General features: G+C 37.9%; 2 protein-coding genes and 1 long non-coding RNA gene across 3 annotated transcripts; 2 read left to right on the top strand and 1 right to left on the bottom strand.

The window, feature by feature from the left end:
- Nucleotides 1–779: 779 nt before the first annotated feature.
- On the top strand, nucleotides 780–2,163 carry LOC137940017 (CBL-interacting serine/threonine-protein kinase 11-like). The gene has a single exon (XM_068784916.1). It carries the CDS (start codon nucleotides 780–782, stop codon nucleotides 2,037–2,039), a length of 1,260 nt encoding a protein of 419 aa, XP_068641017.1. The 3' UTR covers nucleotides 2,040–2,163.
- Nucleotides 2,164–6,215: 4,052 nt separating this feature from the next.
- On the top strand, nucleotides 6,216–9,394 carry LOC137934080 (CBL-interacting protein kinase 2-like). Its single transcript, XM_068778304.1, has 2 exons — nucleotides 6,216–6,304; nucleotides 7,429–9,394. Exon 2 carries the CDS (start codon nucleotides 7,866–7,868, stop codon nucleotides 9,210–9,212), a length of 1,347 nt encoding a protein of 448 aa, XP_068634405.1. The 5' UTR covers nucleotides 6,216–6,304; nucleotides 7,429–7,865; the 3' UTR covers nucleotides 9,213–9,394.
- Nucleotides 9,395–12,019: 2,625 nt separating this feature from the next.
- Nucleotides 12,020–12,896, bottom strand: LOC137942566 (uncharacterized). Its single transcript, XR_011110574.1, has 2 exons — nucleotides 12,610–12,896; nucleotides 12,020–12,497 (listed from the first exon to the last, which is right to left on the bottom strand). It is a non-coding gene; the product is annotated as an uncharacterized lncRNA (long non-coding RNA).
- Between the last annotated feature and the right edge of the window lie 8,252 nt (nucleotides 12,897–21,148).

Here is a 21,148-nt window from a genome sequence, read left to right as displayed (position 1 = left end):
ACTATTTTTATTTGAAATCGCTTTAGAAACCCATTTTTGAGAGAAAAAAAGTTTGAAACTTGCAAAAATTCCATATCTCTTTCAAATTCTTTGTGCATACTAGCAATTCAAGCTCCATAAACTTTTTCTCTTGTGCATTAAAGAGTATTAGTTTTATTTTAAATTTTTATTTTTTTTTCTTACAACTAATCTAGAGTGAAAAAATTTAGACAAGAGAATTTGCTAAAGCTAGATTCTAGTTGATCAATCTCAAGGAGAAATTCATAATCATGTATTGGAGCATCCTTGTGGTTTAAAAGAGAGCTGAGATCTCCTTTGTATAATTTTTTTGCTAATAGAGTTATTAATGAAATTTTCTCAAGTAACAACTCTTAGCAATAACTACCAATAAGGGAATATCGATATTTTTTATTAATTTACTTCTTTAATTTTAATCACAAATACTTAATTTTTTATTTTAAATTTTCAATTCGCCCTTTTTTTAATGCTCCTTTGCTCGTGCGAATTTTTGGAGCCACAAAGCGTGTCATGGTTCTACGGGACTCTAGTGCTTCCCGGAACATCATATGGACACGTGTACGTCTACGGTCGTTGGCAGTTTGAAAATCCGGGCTGTATAAAACCGCTGAAGGAACAGTGAGAAAAAAAAAAAAAAAAAACTGTACATTCGTTTTAAATAGGAGAGAAGCCGGTCGATTGCACTCGAGCCCTGTTAATATCGATTGCAGGGATTCCTTGAGCAACGCAAGGCGCTGAACTCCCCAATTTTATAATCCACGATGCCGGTTTCCAGCACGAGGATGCTGGAATCCGGCGACAAGTCTTCGCTCCTGCATGGAAAATACGAGATTGGGAAGCTACTCGGCCGTGGAGCATTCGCCAAAGTCTACCACGGGAGGAATGTTAGAACCGGCCAAAGCGTTGCCATTAAATCGATCAGCAAGCAGAAGGTAATGAAATCCGGCCTTGTCTCTCATGTCAAGCGTGAAATCGCCATCATGAGGCGGCTTCGGCACCAGCACATCGTCAAACTGTACGAGGTCCTCGCCTCTCGGACGAAGATCTACTTCATCATGGAGTATGTAAAAGGAGGGGAGCTCTTCGCCAAGGTAGCCAAGGGCCGGTTGCCAGAGGACGTATCGCGCCGGCACTTCCAGCAGCTGATCTCCACCGTCGGGTACTGCCACTCGCGTGGAGTTTACCACCGTGACCTCAAACCGGAGAATCTCCTCATCGACGAGAACGGGGATCTCAAAGTCTCCGACTTCGGCCTCTCCGCCGTGTCGGAGCAGATCCGGAACGACGGCCTCTTTCACACCTTATGCGGGACACCTGCCTACGTCGCGCCGGAAATCCTCGCGAAGCGAGGCTACAGTGGTGCAAAGGTGGACCTGTGGTCCTGCGGCGTAATCCTCTTCGTGCTCAACGCGGGCTACCTTCCCTTCAATAATCCCAACATCATGGCCATGTACCGGAAGATCTACAAAGGCGATTTCCGGTGCCCGCGGTGGACATCGCCAGAGTTGAAGCACATGATTCACCGGCTACTAGATCCGAATCCGGAGACGCGTATAACCGTGGACGAGATCGTGAACGATCCTTGGTTCAAGAAGGGGCTCAAGGAGAAGAAGTTCCACGAAGAGGAGCCCAAAGAAGAATGCGCGGAGCTGAGGCACCTGAACGCCTTCGACATCATTTCTTTCTCGCCCGGGTTAGACCTCTCCGGTCTGGTCAGCGAGCCGTGCGCGCCGGAGCCTGAACGATTCGTGTCGGCCGAAGTTGCGGAGAAGATAATAGAGAAAGTGGAGGGGCTAGCGAGAGGGGAAAGTTTGGAGGTGAAAAGAGGGAGAGGGTGGAGGATTGATCTGGAAGGACATAATGGTAATTTCGGTGCCGTGGTGGAGATCCGCCCACTGACAGAGACGTTGGTGGTGGTGGAGGCTAAAAGAAGCGGCGGAGATGTACAGACGTACGATCGGTTCTGGAGGGACAAGATGAAGCTGGCCTTGAATGACCAGGGATCGCCGGTTACCCGTTAGGCCGTTAAGGTGCTTGTGGGCGTTGTCTTCAGTTGGGGTTTTTCCTCTTTATCCCACAGACAGTCACCATTAAAAAAATATTATCTCCCACAGACTTCCCGGTTGTTTTTGGCTCACCGGAAGAATGTACAGAGTAAATATCTATAATTTTGTGTATTAAAAGATAAAAGAGAGAATTATGCCATGAGAGCCTGCCTCCTCTGTTCTTTCCAGGTGGATTTACGATTCGTAGCACTGTTGAGGTATAACATCTCTGAAACCCTATTCGTTTTTCTCTTTCTTAATCTTATTTACTCTTTATCAGCTCTACCCTCTGCTTGCAGGGATCTTATTAGTCAAGAACTTACCCTTCTGGACAGTCGGATCCCTTCGTCGCGGGCTTCAGTTTTTAATCATGGAACTTCCTGTAAACAGATTAAGTCAATTCGATATTGTTTCACTCATGGAAAGCATTTGACAGTTCTCATGAAAGTGTTTAATCGTGAATTCCTGATTCTGTAGCTGGCGTTGAAGCTCATAATCCTGTCACCCAGATAAAAGTTTCCTAGACTTCTCATGGAATTCAGCAAATGATTTTTCTTTCAAATTAGAGGCTTAAAAAGCCATGGTAAAGTTGTTGAAATAAAGAGAAATGAGAATTTGAAGGATTGTTGCTTCAACCATCTAAAGATGACATCTTTCATTCACCAAGATAAGTGTTTTTTGTTTTTGCAATTAGAAACAAGTCAAATTGATGTTTTTGCTTGTTGAAACCCACAATTTTAGCCATGGTAGGCTGAGTTTGATTTTCCTCAATTCCTTCTCATATGTTGCAAATAGATGTTAGTTACATTGCCATTGAAGCCTTAACTCTTAGGTTAATTGTTGTTCTACTAATTTTACTTTTCTTTGGAACCTTAATTGAGGGTTTAAATAAAAAATCATTTTAATTGATTTCTTGAATTAAGAGAGTAGTACATTTTCAAATTTAATTCCTTTTTAAGATATGAATAGCACTATTTATTAAAATTGGATTGACCATTAAGATGATTTGTTTTAATCTAATCCTATCATAAATTAGACCAAAATATTAACTTTGAATCATCCTTCTGATAAAATTCTTTTCAAATCTTTTACACAAATTGACCCGATTCAAGTAGTCCGATTTACGGTCCGATAGGACCAAAATACTGATTTTTTAAATAATAAATAAAAAAGATATTCATTTAATCAATAAATCTATGACTAGTACGACAAATTTGCATAAAATTAACTTAGATCACAACCTCTACTTTTCATTTTTTGTTTTTCATGTCTATGCTTGGATGATCAAATGATCTTGGCTATACATTTGGGGCATGAGGAGCATAGGTTTCGGCCACAAACTTTGTTTTGTTAGATTGATTCACGCCCACTCAATTTAGACTTGTTGGCTCTAGTCACCACGAATGATCAAAACAAAAAAGTGCTTACCTAATCTAATATATATAGTAAAGAAACGTGGGTGGAGAAAAATTCAGAATTTGCTTACGTGGTAACTATGTGTGATCAGGTATGAAACTCGATTTCATGCGAAAAATACAAAACAACGTTTCTAGCCATTAGATCTTGATCAACGACGGAGGCGAAAGATCCCTGCTCGACTCTCCCATTCACCTCTCATTCCCCATTCTTTCCCTCTCTCTAATCGGTCGCCCCATTCCCATTTGGAAGTCGTCCCCTTGCTCACCGTCACTATCATTGTCGTCGTCCTCTTCCTCTTCCTCTCCATCACCACTCATTTTGAATGGCGCCTGATCCTTTATTCCTTCTTTCATTTTGTTTTTCCTCTTCCACCATAGTTTCTCCTAGAGTCTCCATCACCGTCCTTGGTGACACCGTCAACTGTCTGGTTGCCATTCTATTGTAAGGTATGAACGAGGCTTAATCAAACTCGCCTCCCCCCATTCCCATTGCTTAGTCTGCTTATTTGCCTTTTTTTTTTTTTTTGTAGCTTTGTTTGCTTAAATTTTTATTAATTTCTTTAGTGAATGCAATTTTTTTTCTTTTTTACATTTTGAATATTTTCTTGATTTTTGTTGAAAGCGATAAGAAAATGATGTTATCACCACCCATAAACACTTATCTTTGGAATGCTAAACGAGCTCTTATTATCTCGGTTCTTGTTTAAATTAGAATAATTATTCATCTTAGTGATTTGAGGGTGCTTATTATCTCGGTGAGGAGTGATGAAGCTTCTAATAAAGTGATATGAAAATTGAACAAGAATGATTCAATATGTTTAGCATCCAACAAACATATGTGAAGAATTATTAGATGATGAAGGCACCTTGAATTATACACGGGACAATGTGTGGAATCCAACAATAAAAAGCCTAGAGTAGGTATGTTTTTTTACTCAATTGAGGAACCAAAAACATTTTATTATAATTATGCTACGGATGGAGGATTCAATGTACGTAAAGGCTATGTGAATTATCATCAAAATACCAAAGAAATGAATGCGAGTAATCGTAAGAGATGGGTGTGGGGCATTAATTAGATTCACTAAAGATTATGATAAGAAGTGGAAAGTGGTGAAATTTATGGAGGGTCACAATCATATCCTATTGATTCCTCGTAAGATAACGGCCTCAAAATGTTTCATATGATCCACATCAACAACTTGCCTGTTGTCCTTGTATGAAGTTTGAGTGGAAGGTATTCCTTGTAGACACATTTTTATTATTTTAGGAATAAGTATATTGATCAACTTCCTGAGCATTACACCATGAAGAGATGGACACAATGTATAACTATTAATTCAGATAAAAAATGCTATGAATTTCGAGGTGATGTAGTGCCCTTAACACCTAATTGAATGAGGGAGTTGGGATTTATTTGGACTGATTACTTATCTATGACAAATTGTTCTAATAATACATATGAATTCACAAAAGAGAAAATAGTTGTCCTTCACCAGCAATTACTTGAGTTCCAATCACCTGAACTAGTGGGAAATGAATTTGAGAATGAGAAAACTAAAGGTAATCCAAAAGTAGTTGTAAGAGATTGAAGAGAGGTAAAGAGAAGGGAATGGAAGAGGCAACTCGAATCAAAAGGTTGTCCTAATTTTAATAAAAGTTAGCACACCATGATAAGCGAAATTGTCTTAAATTGAATAAAAGTTAATTAATTACTTAGTTAGTTATGTTTAAAATAATTTATTTTGTATTCTTAAGTATTTGTTCATTAAGTTTGTTTTCACTCTTTTTGTTTTTTTAAGTGAAACATCTATATCAATAGAGGGGCAACCCTTGCATGAGTCTCGAGCTTCAACAACAAATGCAAATAATGGTGAGTTATCTAAATGGTTATATTGGCGTTTTACGTTTATATATTTTGTTGTGGTGATACATGTTACAAGGTGGGACCCACCATGATCATGATGACTCTCACAATAAGAAGTCTTACAAAACCAAAATTATTATGGAAGCAGGTTTTACATAAGAGTTTCAGTTTAAAAGTGTTTTAGTTATGTTAGTCTTCTATTTATATTGAGTTATTTAATTATGCTAGAACTTATCTTTTAAGTGTTAGAGTCTGGGTGTAATTAGGACAAATGTAGTTTAATTGTAATTGGACTCTACTACTTTTTTCTATTATAAATATGAGTTCATATACTCTGATTACATTAATTCATTGATCACATGAGCTGGTGGGACTCACCAAAATAAGAATGTTCTCTCTCTCTCTCTCTCTCTCTCTCTCTCTCTCTCTCTCTCTCTCTCTCTCTCTCTCTCTCTCTCTCTCTCTCTCTCTATATATATATATATATATATATATATATATATATATATATATATATATATATATTGTGAATGGGACTAAGGAGCGAGGCTATGGGGCTTAGTCGAGGGTGACCACATGTAAATGGGTGCAGGGCGATGGGTTAGGCGAGCAATTAGGTTAAATGAGAAGAGAGGGTACACGTGTTTGGCGGAGCGGAAGCGCGTTTAGCTGGTTCTGGTTGAGACTTGAGACCATGTGACCGAGAGAGCAGAGAGACCTTTTCCATGTAATTTCGATCAAGACTAGGGGTAGTTTAGGAGTGGAAATCTAAAAACTAAAGGAGGCGGTGACTGGTGAGGAAAATAATGAATAACCAATAATACATTTAAACGATAACGGCTGGATCGCCTGGACCGCAGCATAAAGGCTAGGGCTTTCTCACCACTTTCCTTTTCTTTTGTCTCTGAGGTTCGGATCTGTTGGAGCAGGCTCTCTCAGGCTTCGATCTCTCTGAGGTACAGAAATTCCATCTTCGATTCTCTCTCCTAATTGCTTCGTGCTTTCCCTTTTATTGATGTTGTCGGAGATTTGTGATATTTATCTGCTTATCAAACATTCGTTTCGTGTGGAATTCTTCGTTGACGCCTAACTCGTATATTTGTGGAGGTTCGATCTATTTATTTTCTAAACTGGTTTTTCTAGCGTAATCCAATGAATTTACTTTGTATTTTTTTTTATTACCATTAGGTATGTCTTGATCTGATTGCTTCTTCATGAACTGTTTTTGATTAAATGTTTCGTCCCCTGCTTTTCTAGGCATGTTTTTTGCGATTTGTTTTGTTGGATATTTTCAAGTTACGTCAGTTCCGTGACGAACAGTTTCTGCTTTTCTCTCTATATACTCTTCTTTAGTTTCACTAGACATGCATGTCTCTTTTTCTTGTGCAATAGGATTTCATCAATTTGAGGGTTAAGAGGTGTTGCTGTTTTGAAATTTTTTTTTTTCCCTCGCTCCTCGCTCGAGTAGCTCGTATTCACTAAACTATTTCTTTGGTATGTGACTGTGATTTTCTGTCAGTGATAAGATGATATTTTCTAGTTTTATTTAATTTTTCAAATTAAGTCAGTTTCATTGATATGCTGCTTCTTCAAATAATATATATGTATGGAATTGGATTTAAGCTGCGTGGCTCTTTCTTTGGATACTTGAGAGAAGGAAATTAAGCATTTTACTCATGGAGATCGGTAGACTTTCATGATAGGTATGAGCTGCAAAAGCGGCAGCAACGTTACTTGCAAAATCTATTTTAATTTTTACACTGTGATGATTCTCGTTAGCTTTGGGATCTTTTGTATATGTTTATAGAAAGATCTTGTCTTCCTCTTCTTGGTGTGCTTAAATATGTGCTTTCCAGGCTTGAGAGAGTATAGATTGATTCTCTGCGTTGATCTAAACTGGCTTGTTATGGTTCTGTTTTATGGTATTCTAGGCTTGAAAGAGTATAGCTTGTTTCTCAAAGTTATACAAAAGATTAAACCAACTGTGATGGTTTTGTCCTATCTTACTTCTTTTCTGTTGGTAATTTTTAAGATATTTCAAATTGGACCTTTGAACATTCTTAATTATTTCTTCTTTCAGATCCCATCCACCCATTTATAAGCAACCTTGCTGCAATCTTGGACTCGGTTTCTTTTGATTCAGAAGACTTGAGCATTTTTTTCAATATTTTCTTGTTTGGACGACAAAGCTCAGGGAATGCTGAAAGATGTGTTTAACTGCTGAGAAGTCAGTCTCTGAAAGTTGGGATGCTATTGCTCATGTTGAGCCTCCCTTCTTCATCGTTGATCAATTTGAGCATAAATACCGTCGACCAACTCAACTCTCCTCTTCCTGTGCAATAGTGCACAATGGGCGTCCAACTCCAAGAAAACCTGTCGTGTTAAATCACGACCTGTGTGAAGACGGTTGAGCGTCTCCGCAATAATAAGCTCCCAGACTGTAAATAGTATATATTTTATAACTGGGGGAGACTATATCTGAGTATTGTGTGCTAAAGTAGTTCTCTTGGACTTCAAATGGAAAATAAAGGGAGCATTTTGATGCAAAGGTATGAACTAGGAAGGTTGTTAGGGCAAGGCACATTTGCAAAGGTCTATTATGCAAGAAACATCAAAACTGCACAAAGCGTTGCCATAAAAGTGATTGACAAAGAGAAGGTCTTGAAAGTTGGAATGGTAGATCAGATAAAGCGAGAGATTTCAGTGATGAGACTGGTAAGGCACCCACACGTGGTCCAACTTTATGAGGTTATGGCAAGCAAGACCAAAATTTACTTTGTAATGGAGTATGTTAAAGGTGGGGAGCTCTTTAACAAGGTGGCTAAGGGCAAGTTAAAGGAGGATTTAGCACGGAAATATTTCCAACAGTTGATTGGTGCAGTTGATTATTGTCATAGTAGAGGTGTATACCACCGGGATCTGAAGCCTGAAAATTTGTTGTTGGACGAGAATGGGAATCTTAAAGTTTCAGATTTTGGATTGAGTGCTCTGGCTGAATCAAAGCGACAGGATGGTCTGCTTCACACAACCTGTGGCACCCCGGCTTACGTAGCCCCTGAAGTGATTAGTAGAAAAGGTTATGATGGTGCAAAAGCAGACATTTGGTCATCTGGGGTGGTCCTGTTTGTGCTCTTGGCTGGTTACCTCCCTTTCCATGATTCAAATCTCATGGAAATGTACAGGAAGATAGGCAAAGGGGAGTTTAGGTGTCCTAATTGGTTTCCATCCGATGTACGCAGACTATTATGCAGGATATTGGATCCTAACCCAAGCACTAGAATTTCCATTTCAAATATTATGGAAAATTCTTGGTTTAGGAAAGGGTATGATGCAAAACAAAACAAATCAGAAACTGAGAATACAGATGTTGCTCCTCAGGATACCGATTTGCTTGTTGGTACCTGCGATAACAGTTTACCAGATGGGAAGCAGTTGAATGCCTTTGATATAATTTCTCTCTCTGCAGGATTTGACCTCTCTGGTTTGTTCGAAGATACCGAGCACAAAAGAGAGGCACGGTTTACCTCTGCCCAGCCTGCGTCAACCATCATCTCGAAATTTGAGGATATTGCAAGGCATTTGAAGTTCGAAGTCAAGAAGAAGGATGGAGGAGTCTTGAAACTGGAGGGGACGAAGGTAGGGAGAAAAGGAGTGTTGGCCATTGACGCAGAGATCTTTGAGGTTACTCCCACATTTCATTTGATAGAGGTGAAAAAGTCAAGCGGAGACACATTAGAATATCAGAATCTGTTAAAGCAGGAGATAAGGCCAGCCCTGAAGGACATTGTTTGGGCTTGGCAAGGTGACCAGCCACAGGCATCACAGCCACAACCACAACCACAGCTGCAGCCCCAACCATCTTGATGTCTAGCAATTATATTCACGGGTGCCCACGTTGTTCTTCCATAGTATTCATCTTTTGTGGTACCATTGTTACTCAATTAAGCGACTCCCTAATTTCTACTTTTCTATTTAACAATGTTTGTATCTTAACTTTGCTACTTAAAAGTTTATTAGTTCTCGTGATCTTCGTTTGGGTGGTAAAATCACATCTACATATATCGTCCTTCCGAGTTAGCCAAGATAAGCTCTATTTTCCTCTCTCCTTGGGTGGTCCGAACTCTGAACAAATACAACTTCTCTATTGCTTTTTCTGAACTTACATAGGAGACTCCACATTCTTGGTTTATATGGATGATGTGATTTTGCACGTTACAACTTCATATGGGGCAAAAAAAAAAACTATCTTATTTTTTTAAAGTGTTAAATTTTAATTTTTTTTATTTGTTTAAGACATAATTATTTCGGAAAAATCGTCTAGAAAAGAAATAAATGATAATTTAATTTTATCATAAATATATTATAATATTAATTTAATTTAGAATATTATCTTGAGTATTTTTTCAAGTTACATAATCTAAAAAAACTAAGAAATTGAAAAACTGAAGGCAACATTTTACAATTTACGATAATTTTGAAACCTTCTCCCATAGATTTAAGAGTAAGAAGATTTTGCTCAAATATACAAATTTGAAACAATGATAAAATTACATCAAAGAATCCTAAGTGAAACTATCAAAATTGATTGGTAGAACTTTTGTAGATATAAAATAATTAAATGTAATCAAAATAAAAGTTTATTGAATTAAAAATAAATTATCAATAAGATAATAATCAAAACTTCAGATAATTTTGAGATATATTCAAGAGATATGAGAATCAAATGCGAGCGTACTTAACTCAATGCTTGAATCGAGTCTTCAATATCAAATTTTAAACTCCGATCATTTGAAACCACTTGGATAGGACACTGAAGGTTTGTTGTTAAGGCCATAAAAAGACTTTGTATTTATAGGACAAAATCCAAGTTAAAAAATCTAATTGTTGCAAGAAATCAGACTCGTTCCTATCTCTCATAAAAAAGTCTTTAAAAAAATCTGATTTAAAAAAAATATACTTATTAAATTCTCCTGGTGTTGTTTGTCATTTTGATAGTCAATTATATGATCCAGAGACATATAGCCAAAGCTATGGCTTTTGGAAAATCTTGAATTTCTATTTTTGTAACTTGGGGTTGACTCCTTTGTGCTTAAAAGCTTGTCGTACCACTTGAACAACTTGTTGACACACTAGAGGTAATGCCCTAGTCCGATGTTATTGTCTCACTAAAGAATCAGTTACCTCAATGGCTTTTGGAACATCTTGAATTTCTATTTTTTTTTTTTTTTGAATGTTTTATTGACACACATATAGACCTCAATGCTTCTCCAATTTGGCTTTAAAAGATGTGTTGTGGACCATTTGGTGTTTGTGAAATAAAAAACAAATGTTTGTGTATTCCTTATGGCTATTCATGCCAATGATATTATTCTCATAAGTGGTGACGTAGCTAAACTATAGAAACTGTGACAATTTTTATATGCATATTTTCAAACTAAAAATCTTGGCTTGTTGAAAACATTTCATATGTATTGAGGTGTGGCAGTCCCGGCACGAGATAACCTTGTCACAAGGGAAATACATATTATTATATATACGAAGAGATAAAAAGATGTTTAATCATGGATCCCAAAGTGAAGGTTTCTAGAGTTTAGATAGCAATCACTCACTGGTGGCTAAGTTAATTTAACTTACTATTTCTTTTCTCGTAAGTATGACTAGTCAATACATGTACGAACCTCAACTTTCTCATTGTCAAACCTTATAGATTTTTAAGGTATCACAAGAAATCTTCTAAAGAGGGGTTGGTTTATAAATCATATAGACATATTAATATTGAAGGTTATGCCGATGCAAACTCTACTAGAACTCTAAATAATTGGAAGCCGACCTCTGGTTATTATTGCACTATTGTTGGAGAAAATATTATGTCAAGGCAAAATTCCAGCTATGGCTCGTGCCATTAGCAAAATTCTTTCCTTTCATTTCTCCCTTCACACTTTTTCCTCTCCTCTCTTCTTCTTTCATGTAATCCAACAATAAGCAAACCCATAAGAACATACAATTCATAAGTTTACTCTTTTGAAGAATTTAGACAAAATAACATCACTTGAGTTCTTCTAGATTTTAACCAAAAAAATTAAAAAATAACTCTTACATTTAAGTTCTCTTGATTCAAAATCAAAAACTAAGTCATTTCAGCCTTTTAGCGGCATTGGGATTCTCTTTGGGAAAATTTTTAAATTGTTTCTCAATTTTCTTGTATTTGGTATCACATTCCGAGATCTACTAACTCAGTGGTAGATGTGTTCGCCAAATCAGGAGCAGCCTTTCAATCTCTTGTTATTAGGGATTTACACCCAGTTTCTTTGTAATTCTTTTTGTTAATATATACGTACTTTTCAAAAAAAAAAAAAATCATATAAGCCTCTACTACCAGTCTTGCTAGCAACATTTCTAAGCTTTCTAAAGTTTCTTTATTCCCTACTTGGGCTTTAAGGCAGAATCCAGATGAAAAGAAACGATTATGAAATGTCATTCTTTGAACTTCAAACTTAATTTAAACAGCCAGTTTCAAGACCAAATGAAGGGTCCTTGCTCAAAAGAATAAAAGACAAGATAGAGGTTTCTTTTCAGTCAGTAGCAGCATAAAAAATAAACGACTAATTGCATTCAATTAAGCTGTAATATTGAAACCCACTCTAATAAAAACATAGTTTCAGAAAAAGAACTTGTGAACACTGTAAAAAACAATTCGATTATAGGTTTGGAGAAGAGACCTAAACAAGATCTAGCAACCAAGATTGGCCTAAATCAAATTCTGGTCCTTGACAGGTTCATTGGAAACAGTAGCTATGATAGGGAACATTAAACATGTTTCACAAACTACAGAAAGTGCTATATCGATAAATTTTATAGGCACATAACTCATAAGCAAATAGATGTTCACACCAATTCTTATCAATTCCCTCCAACAAACCTTCTCGGCATGGCAGGAAATCAAACATTCAACAGAAACTCTCAAACAACCACAGGGCACAGACACTTGCATCTTGTATCTCTTAACAATTTACAAATAGAGAAGGAAGGCAGAAAACCTGCCTACGATCAGTCCGATCGCTTCTTCACCAATTTCAGATTCGTCCACAAGTAACGGCCACTAGCCATGTCGATAAATATCCAGAATGCGGAACAAATACGAGTCCAAACCTAAGCGTCCCGAAAAAGGGCACGCGATAAATTCAAGATCGAGGTGAGCAAAAGAACCAAATAACATATGCCAAAAAAACAGCTAGCCAGGAAAATGCTTTCGAATATTTACCTTCGAGCGAAGTGATTGAGAGTCTTCTTCAATGATTGGGGTCTTTTCTTCGCGGTTTCGAAACTCATCTTGGGTGGATTTTACACCTTTCAACAGGAGAAATCCAGCGAATGTGGCGGAAAGGAACACCAAAATCAAGCGCAGCGGGCACATTGTCGAGTCTCTTGAATGATGTACGAAACAAGGGGGTTGCAATGGTGGTCTTCTCCTCCGCCGTCCCTCTTAGGGAAGAACTTGCAGAGGGAAAGGGGAAAGATGGGTTAGGTGGCTTTGCCCGGGGAATGTCAAGACCCGGCAAGATTTGACGTCCATCCAATAACATAATAATAATTTGTTTTGAGAAGCGTGCCATTACCATAAGAAGCACGTAAGACGGACAAAGACAAGAAAAGCGCAGAGACAGGGCTACCATAAGAAGCACGTAAGACCCGAGTAGTGATGTGTTTATAATAAAATTTAATAGCCTAGATTAAACTTGCCATTTATCATGGAACTAGGCCTTACTCTGCGTCTTACTTCTAAGCCTATTTTCTCAGTTACTACCAGCACTCTTTTTTTACCTTTCTACCCATCACAAGTACATTTAATCTGGCCAGGTCCTTCACACATGACTGGGACAGGAAGAGGTCTAGTGGCCACTACTGCCCACGTCTGCGGCAACCTTTGTGTTCGAACAAAAGCAGGATAAAGCTTTGTCCGAGGCACACGTCTCTCCTCTTTGAAGGAGTAGATCATCAAGAAGGAGAGGAAACATGACTTTGAAACAATAGTATCTTGGTGTAAATCAAGAATAAGAAGCTCCATAGGACTAAATCTGTTTGATTTTTTCACAGTGAGAAAAAGAAACAGTAAGATTTCCGGTGAAGCTCTTTGAACGACTGATTTTCAGAGAGAGAAATCTTTGTGCTTCGAGTGAGAAGCTCTTGTGGGATCGATACAGTGAGAAGATTATTCTTTCCCCCGCCGCGATGTTGCTACCGAAACAGAGGCTTTGTGCTTGCTGTCACTGTGCTGCTCCGATGCTGCGTGATTCCTTTCCGTTGGGAGTGTCTATCCTCAGTGTAGAGATAGAGAGAGACCAGAGAAGGAAGAAGGGCATTGTATCATCAGTGTAGAGGGAGAGAGCACAAGAGAGGAAGAAGGAACGCCTCTGCAGAGGCTTTGTCTAGTTCGTTTTATTACTGACCTGTGTTGTATTTGGTTTGTGTTGTTCTTGACCGGTGCTATTTGAGTGTCAACGAGTCTTAGGATCTTCATACAGGTTACATTGTTCCTTTTATAGATCTGTATTTATTATTATATGCAGTGATAGATTAATGTAAGAATTTGTATGAGAAGAAAATTGTAAACATTGTGGACTATATTCCCTATAAAGAATTATCTGTAACAGCTGTGGACGTAGCCCGATTTGGGTGAACTGCGTTAAATCTGTGTATTTTATTATTGCTCCCTAGGTATAATCTGATTGTATTAATCCTATCAAATTGGTATCAAAGCTAGGTTATACAGAAAGTCAGATTTGAGTGGGACCAATGGCTGCAGATGAAGGGAAGTTCAAGATTGAAAAGTTCAATGGGGTGGATTTTGGTTTCTGGAAAATGCAGATAGAGGATTATCTATATCAGAAAAATTTATACCTATCGCTTGATAGAGTGAAGCCAGATAGTATGAAGGATGAAGAGTGGAACCTCTTTCTTGAATTTATCCGACTGTCGTTATCCCGCAATGTTGCATTTAACATAGCAAAAGAGAAAACCACAATAGATCTCATGAAGGCTCTCGCCAACATGTACGAGAAGTCGTCAGCCTCAAATAAGGTGCATTTGATGAGGCGACTGTTCAATTTGCGGATGACAGAAGGAGCATCAGTAGTTCAACATATAAACGAACTCAATATCATTACAACCCAATTGAATTTAGTCAAAAATTGAATTCAATAATGAAGTACAAACATTGATACTTTTGTCTTCCCTGCCAGAGAGCTGAAATGCCACTGTTACATCAGTGAGCAGCTCGTCAGGAAGCAACAAGTTAAAATTCAATGATGTACATGATCTAGTTCTTAGTAAAGAAATCAGAAGAAAATCGTTGGGTGAAGGGACTATTTCTTCAGCATTGTCTACAGCGGCAAGAGGAAAAACTAGAGGAAATAGACCTGGAAGGTCAACTCATCGAGGCACTTCTCAGAATAGAAGGTCTCAATCAAGAAACCCAAACAGACCTCAGAATAGAAGGTCTCAATCCAGAAACCCAAACAGATCTCAGAACTCAAGTGTCAAGTACTGGAACTGCAGGAAAAATGGGCACTACCAAAGTCAGTGTAATAGTGCACCGAAGGATCAGGAAGTGAAGGTAGAAGCAAATGTTGCTTCCTCTTTAGGGAATGATGTTGCATTGATATGCTCTCTGGAGAACAAGGAAGAGTCTTGAGTATTAGACTCTGGAGCATCGTTTCATGCTACCTCGCAGAAAGAACTCTTCGAGAAATATGTGTCCAAGAACCTTGGTAAGGTATATCTCGGTGATGATCAACCGTGCGATATTGTAGGCAAAGGTGTAGTGAAGATCCAGTTGAATGGGTCTGTATAGGAGCTGAAAAATGTCAAGCAAATTCTCGACTCGAGAAAGAACTTAATCTCAGTAGGGTAGCTAGCCAGTGAAGGTTACATCACGACCTTCCATGGTGATGATTGGAAGATTGCGAAGGGTGCATTGGTGGTTACACGAGGAAAGAAGAATAGTACTCTCTACATGACAACACAAGCATGTTGTACCATTGCTACTGCAACAAGCAACCAAGGTTCCAACCTGTGGCACCAGAGACTTGGCCGCATGAGTGAGAAATGAATGAAGATTATGCATTCCATGGGGAAACTATCAGAGCTACAGTCAGTAGAGATTGATATGTGTGAGGATTGCATACTTGGAAAGCAGAAGAAAGTTAGCTTTCAGACACATGGCAGAGCTCTAAACAAGGAAAGGCTAGAGCTCGTTCATTCTGAAGTTAGGGGGCTAACAATTATTTCATCCATTGGTGGAAAACACTACTTCGTGACATTCATCGATGATCATTCACGGGAGGTATGGGTTTATTTCCTAAGTCACAAGTCTGAAGTGTTTGATACCTTCAGAAAATGGAAAGTCATGGTTGAAAATGAAACAGGGCTTAAGATAAAAAAGCTGAGAACTGATAATGGTGGTGAATATGAAGACACCAGATTCAAGAAGTTCTGTTATGATCATGGGATCCGCATGGAGAGAACCGTGCTAGGTACGCCTCTCCACAATAGTGTAGCTGAGCGTATGAACAGAACTTTGACTGAGAGAGCTAGAAGTATGCGTATACAATCAGGCCTGCCAAAGCAATTCTGGGCAGAAGCAGTTAACACAACAACTTATTTGATCAACCAAGGTCCATCAGTTCCACTAGAGTACAAAATACCAGAAGAGGTATGCAGTGGAAAAGAAGTAAGACTCTCACACCTTAAAGTTTTCGGCTGTATAGAGTATGTGCATATTAGTGATCAAGGCAGGAATAAGTTTGATCCCAAATCCAAGAAATGTACCTTCCTCGGTTATGGTGATGATGAGTTTGGATACCGCATATGGGATGATGTAAACAAAAAGGTGATCCACAACAGATATGTGATTTATAGTGAAAGGATGATGTATAAGGACAGACATACTACAGATGACACTAACTCAGTAGAGAGTGGGCCAATATATGTAGATGTGGATGATGTCCCAAATAATTCTATAGCAAGCCCTCAGCCAGAGGAATCTGTTGAACAGAATAGTGTACAACAATCCGACATATCACAATCCCCTGTTCCAGCTCTGATATTGAGAAGATTTTCTTGACCTCATGTGCCTAATAGGAGATACATCAATTATCTATTGTTGACTGATGGAGGAGAACCTGAATGCTATGAAAAGGCATGTCAGACTGAAGATGCTAGCAAGTGGGAGTTTGCTATGAAAGATGAGATGAATTCTCTAATCTCCAACCAGACATGGGAACTAGTTGAATTACCCATAGGGAAGAATGCCCTCCATAACAATCGGGTGAAAGAGGAGCACGATGACTCTAAGAGATACAAAACCCGATTGGTTGTCAAAGGATTCCAACATAAGGAAGGAATTGATTACACTGACATCTTATCTCCCGTTGTAAAGCTCACCACTATCAGAACAGTGTTGAGCATTGTTGCCATTGAAGATCTTTATCTAGAGCAGTTAGATGTGAAAACTGCATTTCTTCAAGGAGACTTGGATGAGAAGTTATACATGCATCAACCCGAAGGTTTCTCAGAAAAGGAGAAAAAAAATATGGTGTGCAAACTCCAAAACAGCCTGTATGGTTTGAAATAGGCTCCAAGATAGTGGTACATGAAGTTTGACAGTTTCATGCATAAGGAAGGTTTCCAGAAGTGCAATGTCAATCACTGTTGCTACTTCAAAATGTACACATCCAGTTATATCATTTTGCTACTTTATGTCGATGATATGTTAGTAGGTGGTCAAATATGGATGAGATCAGAAGCTTGAAGCGACAATTGTCAAAAGAATTTGACATGAAGGACTTGGGTCTAGCTAAGAAGATTCTCTGAATACAAATCACAAGAGATAAACAAAGTAGAGTATTACAGTTATCTCAAGTAGAGTACATCACTTGTGTTTTGCAGAAATTCAACATGAGCAATGCCAAGTTAGTTGGCACACCCTTGGACAAACACTTATGTCTATCCAAGGATTAGTCTCCTCACACAGAAGAGGAGAGAGAACTCATGGATAAGGTTCCCTATGCCTCAGCCATTGGCAATTTGATGTATGCAATGGTCTGTACGAGACCAGATATTGGTCATGAATGCAGTGAGAGTTGTTAGTAGATTTATGTCAAACCTATGTGAGACCCACTGGAAGGTAGTAAAGTGGATCTTGAGATATCTGTGTGGCACCACAGATTAATGTTTGCACTTTGGCAAAGGTGAATTGTAAGTGCAAGGGTACACAAATGCAAATTTTGCAGGAGAAGTTGATCACCGGAGAAGCACCACTGGTTATGTGTTTACCGTGGGCACAACAACTGTTAGTTAGTTGGATGTCGCAGATACAGAAGATTGTTGCATTATCTACCACTGAGGCTGAATATATAGCAATAACAAAAGCCAGTAAAGAGATGATATGGTTTCAAGGATTATTAACCGAGCTAGGATTCAAACAAAGGATGAATCCTTTGTACAATGACTGTTAGAATCCGATACATATGACAAAGAATTCTGCATTTCATTTTAGAACCAAGCACATTGGTCTTCGTTATCATTCCATCAGATCTTTGTTAGAGGATGAGGTGCTAACGCTGAAGAAGATCCAAGGTAATAAAAATTCTGCGAACATGCAAACAAAGCCGGTGACTATTGATAAACTGGAGCTATGTTCAGCTTCAGTTGGCCTGCAAGAATGAAGAGACCTAGATAAAGTTGCTGCATTGATATGTGTGAAGACAGATTGATATCAGTCTTCAAGTGGGAAATTGTTAGGGAATACTCGGTTTGAATTGTTAAAGGGACATAGCGGGATTTTTTGGTTTTCTTTATGAGGTTGGCGTCTGAAACACTCAACCTCATTATACCCCTTTCACCTTATATCTTCCCTCCCGAGGTTTTCCTTTAGCGGTGATTTTTTCACAGCGAGAAACAAAAACAGTAAGATTTCCGGTGAAGCTCTTTGAACGACTGATTTTCAGAGAGAGAGAAATCTTTGTGCTTCGAGTGAGAAGCTCTTGTGCGACCGATACAGTTAGAAGATTATTCTTTCCCCCACCGCAACGTTTCTGTCGAAACAGAGTTTTTGTGCTGCTCTGACGCTGGGTGATTCCTTTCCGTTGGGAGTCTCTATCCTCAGTGTAGAGAGAGAGAGACCAGAGAAGGAAGAAGGGCATTGTATCCCCAGTGTAGAGGGAGAGAGCAGAGCAGAGGAAGAAGGAACGCCTCCGCAAAGGCTTTGTCTGGTTCGTTTTACTACTAACATGTGTTGTATTTGGTTTGTGATGTTTTTGACCGGTACTATTTGAGCGTCGACGAGTCTCAGGATCTTCATACAGGTTCCATTGTTCCTTTTACAGATCTATATTTATTATTATCTGCAGTGGTAAATTAATGTATGGATTTGTATGAGAAGAAAATTGTAAACATTGTGGACTGTATTCCCTATAAAGAATTATCTGCAGCAGTTGTGGACGTAGTCCGATTTGGGTGAACCACGTTAAATCTGTGTATTTTATTATTGCTCCCTAGGTGTAATCTGACTGTATAATCCTATCCAAATCAAGAATCAAAAGCTCTTGCATCGTCTTCTTTGTAGTTGTAGTATTGTCGTCCTCCGCCATATACACTGATAATTGTCATTTGGGGGGGTTAGTCCACAATGAATTTGAATTGAAGTGAAGAATTGAATTGAACTTAAATGAATTGATTTAATTTCAACTCATCCTTGGGTGTTAGTGTAGACGAGTTCAAGTGCACTAGAAAACAGATTACAGTGTTAGTGCCCCTAAATAAAAAGTATGATATAAACAAGAGAATGAGTAACCTTTTATAATATACTTAAATAGAACATATATCTAAACAAATAATTAACCAAAATAAACATGGTTACCACACTTATAAGTGATTTAACGTGTAGTACTACAATATGTTAATATCCTAATTAAAAAACTATATTATATTACATAATGATTATAGTTTATTATAAATTAATACAATAATTACGTGTGACTAGAATAAATTATTAAAAGTAAATAAAAAAGTAAAAAATAACAGAAGCGCATATAATAAATAAATTAATAATTTTGTTATAACATAAGAAATATTTTAACATTAAAACTCACTAATTTAATATAGTAATAAAAAATAAATATAATATATAAATAAATATATTTATCAATAACCTAATATATTTTTATGTATTAATAATTAATAATATATTTTCACAAAATTTAAAACCATTGGTTTAATTAATTATAGCAATGGGATAATTAACCCAAAACAATTTATCAAATATTTATTTTAAAAATATTTTAATTATGACTATTAAATCACTAATTTAATATAGTAATTATAAAATAAATATATTAAAATAAATATTTTATAAATAAAAAATATAAATTATTATTCTTATTACGATGGTTTATTTTTTCCTTAACTTAGTAAAGGAAAAATTAAACTATCGTCTTCCTCACGGCGCGCGTTGTCTTCCTCAGCGGCGGGCCACAGCGACGGAGGCAGCGCTCCAACGGTACGCTGAGAATGAGAAGAGAGGGAGGCCGAGAGAGAATATCTCGACCTCCCGTGTTCTGCGATGGAGATCGAGAGGGAGAGGAGAGGGAGGAAGGCCGACAGGCGCGGGAAGAGAGGGAGGCCGAGAGGGAGGAAGGTCGACGGGAGGGAGAGGAGAAAAAAAATTTGGCCGAAGGATCGCGGGGGGGGGGGGGGGGGGGGGGAGAACAACGCTCAATTCAATTGGTTGATTCGCAAAATAGGAGGGAAACCAAATTCCTCCATTTTTGCCTGAGAGAATGAAGTGATGTAATTTAACTTTAATTCAATTCATTCTACACTAATGACATTATTTAATAATTTTGTTATAACATAAAAAATATTTTAACATTAAAACTCACTAATTTAATATAGTAATAAAAAATAAATATAATATATAAATAAATATATTTATCAATAACATAATATATTTTTATGTATTAATAATTAATAATATATTTTCACAAAATTTAAAACCATTGGTTTAATTAATTATAGCAATGGGATAATTAAACCAAACAATTTATCAAATATTTATTTTAAAAATATTTTCATTATGACTATTAAATCACTAATTTAATATAGTAATTATAAAATAAATATATTAAAATAATTATTTTATAAATAAAAAATATAAATTATTATTCTTATTACGATGGTTTATTTTTTCCTTAACTTAGTAAAAGAAAAATTAAACCATCGTCTTCCTCACGGTGCGTGTCGTCTTCCTCAGCGGCGGGCCACAGCGACGGAGGCGGCGCTCCAACGGTACGCCGAGAATGAGAAGAGAGGGAGGCCGAGAGAGAAGAGCTCGGCCTCCCGTGCTCTACGACGGAGATCGAGAGGGAGAGGAGAGGGAGGAAGGCTGATGGGGGGTGGGCGGGAAGAGAGGGAGGAAGGTCGACGGGAGGGAGAGGAGAAAAAAAATTTGGCCGAAGGATCGCGGGGGGGGGGGGGGGGGGGGGGAGGAGAGGGGGGAGAGCAACGCTCAATTGGTTGATTCGCAAAATAGGAGGGAAACCAAATTCCTCGATTTTTGCTTGAGAGAATGAAGTGATGTAATTTAACTTTAATTCAATTCATTATACACTAATGACATTATTTAATGAACTAAGTAATGCGGGGGGAATTCATTTCACTTCATTACGGACTAACCCCCCAAGTTACCGATTCATTGTAATCAATGTACTTTGGATAGTCGTACCTTATGATGTGAGTCCAAA

Source organism: Aristolochia californica, unplaced genomic scaffold (assembly GCF_029961685.1).
Source record: "Aristolochia californica isolate CCGP_79_NKW_82.1479 unplaced genomic scaffold, dmAriCali1.0.hap1 SCAF_10, whole genome shotgun sequence".
NCBI lineage: Eukaryota > Viridiplantae > Streptophyta > Magnoliopsida > Piperales > Aristolochiaceae > Aristolochia > Aristolochia californica.
Note: the sequence above shows the minus strand (reverse complement) of the source record. Positions and strands in the feature narration are given on the sequence as shown.

What these genes read in the sequence shown, in the direction of transcription:
- LOC137940017 (XM_068784916.1), top strand. Translation starts at nt 780, where the DNA reads ATGCCGGTTTCCAGCACGAGGATGCTGGAATCCGGCGACAAGTCTTCG.
- LOC137934080 (XM_068778304.1), top strand. Translation starts at nt 7,866, where the DNA reads ATGGAAAATAAAGGGAGCATTTTGATGCAAAGGTATGAACTAGGAAGG.